The sequence below is a fragment of the Lonchura striata genome, chromosome 9 (genome assembly GCF_046129695.1).
Source record: "Lonchura striata isolate bLonStr1 chromosome 9, bLonStr1.mat, whole genome shotgun sequence".
In the NCBI taxonomy this organism is placed as follows: domain Eukaryota; kingdom Metazoa; phylum Chordata; class Aves; order Passeriformes; family Estrildidae; genus Lonchura; species Lonchura striata.
Genome location: NC_134611.1, coordinates 13,349,797 through 13,358,988, shown reverse-complemented (window position 1 = coordinate 13,358,988; position 9,192 = coordinate 13,349,797). Strand labels below are relative to the sequence as shown.

At 43.4% G+C, this 9,192-nt stretch overlaps 1 protein-coding gene across 1 annotated transcript; it reads left to right on the top strand.

Moving 5' to 3' along the window:
* The first annotated feature begins 2,390 nt into the window (after positions 1-2,390).
* MMACHC (metabolism of cobalamin associated C) lies at positions 2,391-7,381 on the top strand. Its single transcript, XM_021528547.3, has 4 exons — positions 2,391-2,472; positions 3,912-4,106; positions 4,480-4,632; positions 5,151-7,381. The coding sequence occupies exons 1-4, from the start codon at positions 2,401-2,403 to the stop codon at positions 5,460-5,462; spliced, it is 732 nt and encodes a 243-aa protein (XP_021384222.1). The 5' UTR covers positions 2,391-2,400; the 3' UTR covers positions 5,463-7,381.
* The last annotated feature ends 1,811 nt before the right edge of the window (positions 7,382-9,192 follow it).

The window sequence follows — 9,192 nt, the reverse complement described above, 5'->3', positions numbered from 1 at the left end:
ACTTGCCTGGGCATCCCCAAATTCCCTGAAGGGGTGTCCCCTCCACCTGACGTGGCCCAGCCTCTGGCGAGTGCTCCACACTTCCATCCTGAGTTTGTACAAACTGTAAGACTGTGCTCTGTTAGACTGAGCTTTGTGGCTGCTCGCCTGAAAGACAAGGGACAAGCATTGCCACATGTTTTCCAGAGGCAGCCTCTGATCCAGCACAGCACTAAGCCCTTCAGACAAATCTTGGAACAACTGACAACAAGAAGGGAGCTGGACATATAACATTCCAACATAGGCAAAACCCTCTTATTTCCAGCATCAAAGATGCAAAACCCTTTCTGCTTGTATCCAATTCTTTCTGCACACTTGTTGAGCAGGGAGATGGAGCAACCTTGTGCCAGGCTACACTCAGCCTGTTGTTTCTTCAGCAGGACTTCAGAAACCTAGACAAGCACTGATCTGTGTAAGAGGCTCCTGTAACTATCAGTGCTTTGGTTCCATTGCCTTTACTTTCATTACTTCATATCTTATGGATCTGCTCCTGCTGGAGCTCTTTCTCCTGTTTTAGTCAATCCACAGACTGAGATATTCAATGATATGAGAGGATGGGCAGAAACAGGGTTTTGTATCAGGATTACTTACAATTTAGTCCACAAAAGAACATAGTTAGTGCTCTGGTGCAGCTTCACAAACTGGAAATACAGGGAGGTCTGGAAAGAACAAACCATAATTCTAAACATAACTGGCAGGATCCAGCTGGATCCATGCCCTCCCAATAGAGAAGGCATGGATATAATAAGGAGGAAATCTTGGGGTACTAGAAGATACAAGGAAACTCCACAAAGCAGTAAGTTTGCACATCTGAAGTAGTTCTGTCCCCAAGAACTTGCACATTTGGTGCCCTGAACTTCATGAACCCCAGGACTACAGGCTGGAGAGCATTGCACAAGTACTACAAAGATTGTGATAAGCATCTGTAAAGATTAGGGTAAGGAGATCCAAATCTGAGGCTCAGTCTCCAGTATGGCAAATGCATTGGTAGGGAATAAGGAATCTGCAAAGATTGTGTTGTTATGTGTAGTAAACATAATTCGCGCCATTCCTTGTATGAAATATGTAACATTGGATACTTGTTAGATTATGCCCGTTTGTATTAGTTTCTCCCCCCTTTGCAGGCAAGACTGGGTGTATATTGGAAACTGATTTACAAGTAAAAGGATGTGGCTCGGCCAGGAGATGGGCCATGTCGGGACTCCAGGTGCTGACCATCAGGACTCCAGGTGTTGATCATCGGGTGATCATCTTGGGTAAACGACCCAAGATGGATATCATGGAAATCCTCAGACAGATCCATGTGAATGCAGCCTTCCCGTAAATCTCATCAGGGATTCACCTACTCCGGACACTGAATTATTCCTCCTCATCACAAAAAAAAAAAAAAAAAAAAAAAAAAAAAAAAAAAAAAAAAAATCTTATGAACCTATGGACTCTGAATAGAAGAAAAGACTGATTGCTGAAATCTTGGCCTCAGGTGGAATTTTCTCTATAAAAACCGCTTGGGCCAGGTTGGAGGTGTGGGCATAGAGGGAAACCTCTCCTGAGGCTGACTCCCTGTTGCACACCCAGGGTCAATTCCCGGGCTCGGCACTGTCTTTTTCTGTGGCTGGCTAGATAGAATTTGACCGCTAATAAAAATTTTTTTTCCTTATTTTTAATCTGGCTGAATCAATTCTCATTTATAACATTTCAAGAGGGGAAGGAGAAACGATTGCCAGCACAGAGGCGCCGCTGTTTCAGTGAGCAGCATCTTCCCACAGGCACGGCTTTCCCACAGAGTGTGAGGTCAGGAAAACACACCTCATCCCCAGCATTCATTTTGAATATAGTTTACAATCCCTTTTTGCTTCCAAATTGTTATTATTTTGCACTGATTTTGGGGATCTTTTGGGTAACTGAGCTCCCCTGTGTGTTTCTACCTTACCGAAAGCCAGAACTGTATCTATCTGGAAATGCTACTCTAATGAAGGAAGAAAAGATTATGCCGCATTAAAAAATGCCACTGTGTAGCACATGACCACTATTATCACAGCTGTGGTGCCCACATTAATTATGAGTTAGGGCACCATGGTAAAATCAAAGTGTTTTATAAACTGCCGGCGGTGCCACACGGACGGGCACAAGGCCGCCAACACCGAGGAGACCCCGGCTGTTCTGCGCTCCCTGAGCATGCTGGGACATGGAGTCCCCTCGGGGAGATCCCGCGCGGAGCGGAAGGGAACCCCGCACTACAACTCCCGCGGTTCTTTGCGCGCAGCGCCGTCTCCTAGGAGACGCGAGGATTTGAGGGGGGGGGTCCCGCCAGGCCGGAACTACAATTCCCATAGTGCCCCGCGCGCCGCCGCCGCCGCCGCCATGGAGCGGCGTGTGGCGGAGCAGCTCCGCAGCGCGCTGAGCCCGCTCGGCCTTGAGGCGCACGCCTTCAAGGTAATGACATCACGGTTATGTCACTGGAATGGCGTCACTGCCCGGGGAGGTGGGGGGGAGCGGGTACCGGGGCTGCTCATGGACCCTCGCCCGCCGCGGCGGCCCCGCGGGGATGTGCCCGGCCCCGCTCGAACGAGCGGGGCACATCCCCGCGGAGCCGCCGCGGCGGGCGAGGGTCGATGCGCAAACCGCCCGGGAGCGCGGGTCAAGGTGTTGTTTGCATGAAAAGTACAAGGCAATGAGAGAAGAAGCCCTATAATTTGGAAAATTCAATGCCTAAAACAAATCCGGTGCAGAAGCCAGGTGAAAAGAATGCAGCTATCAGAGGGGAAAGCTTTTAGGCTTCTAGCACTCTCCAGATTTCATTCTGGTGTACTGACTATGTTCGCTGACTGATGTTCACTGGGAAACCAGCAAAGCTTAGATTCCCATCTCTCTAATTCCTCAACATCTCAATTCAGCACCTTCAGAGCCACAAAACTGATTTAACTTAGCGGTTCGTATAAGAATGTAAACTTTATAGTGAATCTGGTTTTTGTTCTGTGTTTCCTCATGGGCAGTCTGGCTGCCACTGCCAGCTGCAGAGTCGCTATCAAAATTATTTCACTGATTATTTAGAATAACCCAGTACGTTTAATTTCCAAACTTGCTGTTCCATTATTCAGCATCTGTCTGACTGTTAGGCCTGACTTTGTTGCACCCTGGGAGAGAGGGAGTTGTCATAACCTATAAAAAGACTGATGTAACTGTGCAGGGCATGAGGAGTGGGGTGCAGGGGGTTTGGGGCATGTCCTCCTGCACTTGGCAGTTGCAGGTCTGAGCCCTCCATGTCCTCCTGGTCATGCTTCCTGCTGCCCTGCCTTGATCTCTGTTTCTGAACTCTGTTATAACATGTCCAGCCCTGGAATCAAATATCCAAATTTGGTTGTGTCACAATCCACGTGCTACTGGTAACAAATGTTTTTAGGGGGGGCTTAGCACTGCCAAGAGCTTCACATCCTTCATTCCACACAAGTGTTTTCTGCAGAAGTAAAACATGCAACTTGTCACACAAAACAGAAGCACCAGTTTCTTTCTGGCCCAAGATAAGAGAAAAATAAAAAAACAATCCAAACCTGTAAAAGCTTTATCTGAACAATCTGATTTGCATTGGCAAGACTGATTGCTCATACTTCCCTCTAGGTTTCTGAGCAGAGCTGGATAAAGGGCAGACTGGAGCTGAAGGCTGTGTGTGATTCTTATCTGACAGCTCACAGCACAGCTTTCCCAAACTGAATCCTGGAGTGCAAAACAACTTGGTTTGAAAGGAAGGCCCTGGGCAGGTTGCCCATCTGGGTTGCAGATTAAGGGGGCTACAGTTATTTCCACATTTTTACATTCCTGCATGTGCACTAGAGTGGTGTCTGTGTTCTAATGGAAATTTGTGTTTCTTTGCCAAGGTTGGGTGGTACAATGCTGTTCTGCAGCCAGGCTTCCACCTCCCCTACCCAGATGACACCCTGGCCTTCGTGGTCCTCAGCACGCCATCCATGTTCGACAAGGCCCTTAAGCCTTTTGTGAAAAAAGAACGATTAAAAATAATCAGGGATCCTGTGGATCAGTGTGTTTCCCATCATTTACTACGTGTGAAGGAGGTAAGAAGCCGAAACACCGATTCCATGTAGTGCTGTGTCACATCACCAGGTGGGTTGAGTGGCAGACAAAGCCCTGCAGGCTCCTGCCCTGCTCTCTGGAAGGGTGAAGCATTATTCATGAAGGAGGGAGCATCAGCAGGGTTTGGCTGCTTTACTTGCATGTTCTGCCTCTGGATGACACCATGCAGCTGTGAGGGAGTTCTGCAGGCACAGGCTGAATGCCCACAGCCTCAAACCTGCCAATAGACAGAATTCAGCAGCAGGATGTGGGAGTCTGCAGGCTTCACATGTGCCTGATTTGCTGCCATCCAGCAGTTCTGGAATGGCAAAGCTTTTTCCATGAGCCTGGGCTGATGTTTCCAAATTTTCCCAGAAATTCCCTGACCAGAGGGTGGATGTCATGTTTGACTACGAGATGCTGCCGAGCCGAAAGCCCAAGTTCCTGGCACAGACAGCTGCCCACGTTGCTGGAGCTGCATATTACTACCAAAGGAAGGATGTGAAACTCGATCCTTGGGGGAAAAAGGTGAGGCAGAAGCACAGTCTGGGAAGAACCACTGAACTGCAGCCATTGAACTGTACAATGATTGTTTGCTCACTAGTCACTAGTTCCTCTTGCAGGAAACTACAAAGTCCAGAGGACATACAGGTTCATAAAAGGGTTTTATGTGGGAATTGGAAGCTTCCAAGATTCTTCAAGGTAGCAGGGAGATGTGCATGAAGAGAAATATCTTAATCTGGTAAACCTACTTAGACAGAAGAATAAATGGCAGTGTAAAGGAAAACCTGTTGCTTAGAGCATTATAGAGTGGGGGAAAAATGCTCTGTGGTTAATTTCTGTAATAGATTTTCAGAAAGGAACCTCTCCCCACATTCCAAAGAGGTGAGTGTGGGCACCTGAAAATGGGAGAGAAATGCCATATATGTTCAGCTCTGTACAGCTCTCCAAGAGAAGGTTGGGAGAGTGAGCAGCATCTGATGCTTTGAACTCTAGCCTTGATTAGACACAAAGTGAGGCAGCCTGGATGTTTTTTTTTCTTCCAGAAGATCTTTGGAGTTTGTATCCATCCCAAGTATGGTGGCTGGTTTGCTATCCGGGGTCTCCTGCTCTTCCCAGACATTCAGGTGCCGTTCCTGGAACAGCCTGCCCCTGTTGACTGTGTGAGCACGGAGAAGAAAAGGATCGAGCTGCTGGAGCAGTTCAATTTCCACTGGCAGGACTGGCGCTACAGGGACATCATTGAAGTGAAGGAAAGGTACTCGGAGGAGCAGAAAGCCTATTTTGCCACTCCTCCAGCCGAGAGATTCCGGCTGCTGGGGCTCTCACAGGAAGCCCAGAGAATCACATTTCACTGAGAAACCGGCGCGGTGGAGGGCAGAGGGCAGCAAAGGGTAACTCATGAGCACCGGCGGAGAAGGAGAAGGAGGAGGAGGACGAGGATGATTATGCTGGTACAGACGTGGCAAATCCAAGCAGCCTCAATGCAAACACTGCAATCAAAGCTTCCCAGAGACAGGGGCACTGCTCCGCGGTCTGGGGGAGGTGGGAGCCGTCTGCTCTGTGCTGCTGCTGATCTGGGGTGTCCTTTGGGTGTCCAGTAAGGTGCCATTAGCCTTTGGTTGGGAGTAGTTCAGAAATCCTGGCAACTTCAAAATCGGTGCTGGGCATTAGAGAAATCGCTTTTGTTCTCAATAATTTTCTTTCCGAATATTCTGTTTTTATTCTTTGTAGGTGTAGAAAAAAATTCAGTCATTGTACTACTTAGCTGGATTTTGACTAAACTTGGGGCAGGTACTTTTTTAGATGTAGCAAGCATTTTATTATCCTGTATCATGACTCTCCCTAGGAAACAGATGTCCAGTCTTTACAGTCTTGCCTAGGTCACATTTAAGCATTTATCCATTCATAAAGCTGACTGGAATATTTGGAAAGATGCTGAGTAATGTCCATATGATTGGAGGTTTTACTCACATTAAGATAACTGACTGAAAAAGGCAGTGGCCTTTTTTTTTTCAGCTAGACCACATTTGTGTTAAAAGTATTTTTCAGTGCCAGCACACAGCACGCCCCCACAAGGTACTGCCACAGTTTCCTGGTGTGCTTTTTGTGTGGCAAGGATTGTAAACCTGCACACACGTAAAAGCCATGGCACAAGGCCTTGTCATATGCACAGGCAAACTAGCACAGAAGAAAGGGAAATATTAATGACATTCATGTTACTTATATTGCTGCATAAAACATGTTCAGACAGAAACACTTTTTGCATGACTTTGTCCTGTTACATTTGTTCAGAGGTTGCAATGCACCTGGAAATCAGGAATTATTTTATCTTTGAGCAATTTGAGGCTCAGATCTCGTTAAAGTAATATAATACATTAAAATAATATTTTGTAGGAGTTGTTTTACTAGACTGCAGTGCAATGCTGCACATGGACAGGCACTACTTTACTTTTGATGGTATCAACACAATGATGAAGAAATACTCACTTTGCAGAACTGAGCCCTTTCTTTTTATCCTGGGATTCTTCGAAGTTTTTGGAGACCCCACCACAAAGGTTGCCCTCACCATTGTTCACTGCTTGATACAGTTGTTCATAGCCTGTACACTAACTCTTCATAATCCAAATTCAGGATAACGAGTTTGCTTCCCTGTAAAGAGAGTAGTGAGCATGTGATCACTGGGTTTGTTCACTGCATTTACTGTTACAAAAAAGTCTTTGCTGCTTTCCATGCTTTGTTCATCTCTGACTAAGGCAGACACCTGACTTAAAATGTGGTAGAGGTATTGTGATGTTTAATTTAATGAAAGAATGAAATTTGTTTAAAATTAGTTAGTTACAGAAATATTTCTGGTTCAAATTAGTTTGATGTTTCAGCACTTTTAAACTGAACTGTAATTTAACAGGGGCTTGAGGTAATGGCTCATACTAGTAACAAAGAGAAAATACTGATTCTCTTAGAAGGATAAATATAGATTTAAATCAAATCTATCTTTTTATATTACAATTTAAAGTAAATTATTTTGATTTTTTGGTATTCATTTCTTACAAATATTTAATATTTTGTCTTAATTTATTAAACAGATTACCATGGTCACTGCATTTCAATTTCTGTAATTTATTTATCTTCAAATGGTATTTTGGTTACTAAATATACAAAGCTGTAAGTAAATCTCAGTACTGAGTATTTTTATTTAAACAATGCAATTCTTAGCTTGTGGAGAACTCAAGATGTTCAAGCAAGAATCAATAAAGGTGTTTTAATATCCTGAAAAGATTGAGGTACCTAAGACACACAGAGTCCAGTAACTGAAAACTAAGGAAAAAAATTGTTATCTTAGCAGAAGTTGGTAAACTATTATCACAGGCCACTGGGATATAACAAATAAAACCTACATCATATTATGAGTAGATTCAATAAAGGTTTATCTTTTCCAAGTCATTTCAGCAAGAGCATTAACAGCAAGCACCATGACAGTGCACTTCTCATTTCTTCCTCTGTTCTTAACAGTAACAAAAGTTCCGAATGTCTAGTGAGACATAACCGAGGGACTTTCTCTCAGCAGCATTAAAGTAAGACCTGTAAGTACTGGAATTTTTACTGGTTAAAACCTAATAGTGAACAGAGTCACAGGTCTGTGTTCCTTGTGCTTCTGGGAATACAGTTGTGTGTGTCAGAACAGAGTGCAAATATTTAGCAATATCCATTCCTACTACAGTGATTTTGGAGTGACTTGGACTGGGCATTACTTTCTTTCTCTCAGCCAGCTCACTGAGATCCACAGCTGCACAGTGAGATACACAGTGATTAGATTTCTGGTTGGAGTATAATGGCCTTTGTCTTATAAAATTGAAGTTTTGAGAGAACCTGTTTGACTTACCTCATCTCTTGGGACAAGACCAGACATGGTAAGGAATGGATCAGCCTTGGATCCTGAGGCATTGTGAAGGCATTCTTAGTTTCAGCCCTTGCAAATGTCAAACAAGTAATTGCAAATACTTGGATAGATTTACTAGTTCAAGTATCACATTTTACATTTTTAGACAAGCTTTTCTCTAAATCCTAATTTTAAAACATTAAAAGACTCTTTTCCTCAGTATAACCAGTAGAGTGGGTATTCAAGAGCTGAACAGGAAAAATAAAAGAAATTAAAAGCAACTTGAATTTAAATTCAGTTTCAGCAACAAGATATTTGTACATTTCAAGCTAATAAAATAGTTTATGGAGAATTAACAAGTTTGTAATAGTTTTATGCATTTACAATTTATCTTTATGTTTTCCCTATTTTTACTTCATTAACCTAAAAATAACTGAGACTTTTATAACAATTAAAGATTTGACAGACAATGCCAGTTAAATACAAAGCACAGTCTAACCTTGTGACCAGCAGCCATCGGAGTTGTTGCTCAGAAAAACCCCTCGAAAATACTGTTGATGGTTTTTGGTATCAGTTTGAATCAGTTTCATTTCTGTGATAACAATAATAAGCACTAAAGTTTCTTTGTGGTATGAAGAAGAGTGTGGCAACCTTATTCCTGATACTGACTTGTTTCTTTCTCCTATAAAAAGAGTGACTTGTAACAAGGCTGTTTTCCTCTGAACTATGGAAAATGAAAGATGTTTTGCTGTATAAATCAGTGCTGGTGTGCCAGACAAAAATAGCCATCCTTAGGAGAGTAGGGAACTCTTCTGGTTTGTTGTTTTGATTAGGGTTTTAAAGTCTGGTTTGTGTTGATTTTTTTGCTATGTTTTTGTTTTTTTTTTTTTTTTTTAGGGCTAGATTGCCCTCCTCTGGATCAGTATCATAATTTTACTCATTCACTATAGTATGGATGTTGTCTTATTCATTTGTGATGAAAATTATTGTTGGTGTAGCTACTGTTTGACATGGGTTATATTTCTGAGAATGCACGCTGACTTGAATTTAAATTGAATCAAAAAAACCCTGAGTTAAGACTGATGTATTTCAGAAAAGATAGTGACAGCTACTGGTCAGTGCCAGTGTAGTTATCAGCACTCTTAGTTAAGCCTTATGCAAAAAGTGTATTTAATAAATTAGCTTTGAATACTGACTTCAGCAGCAGC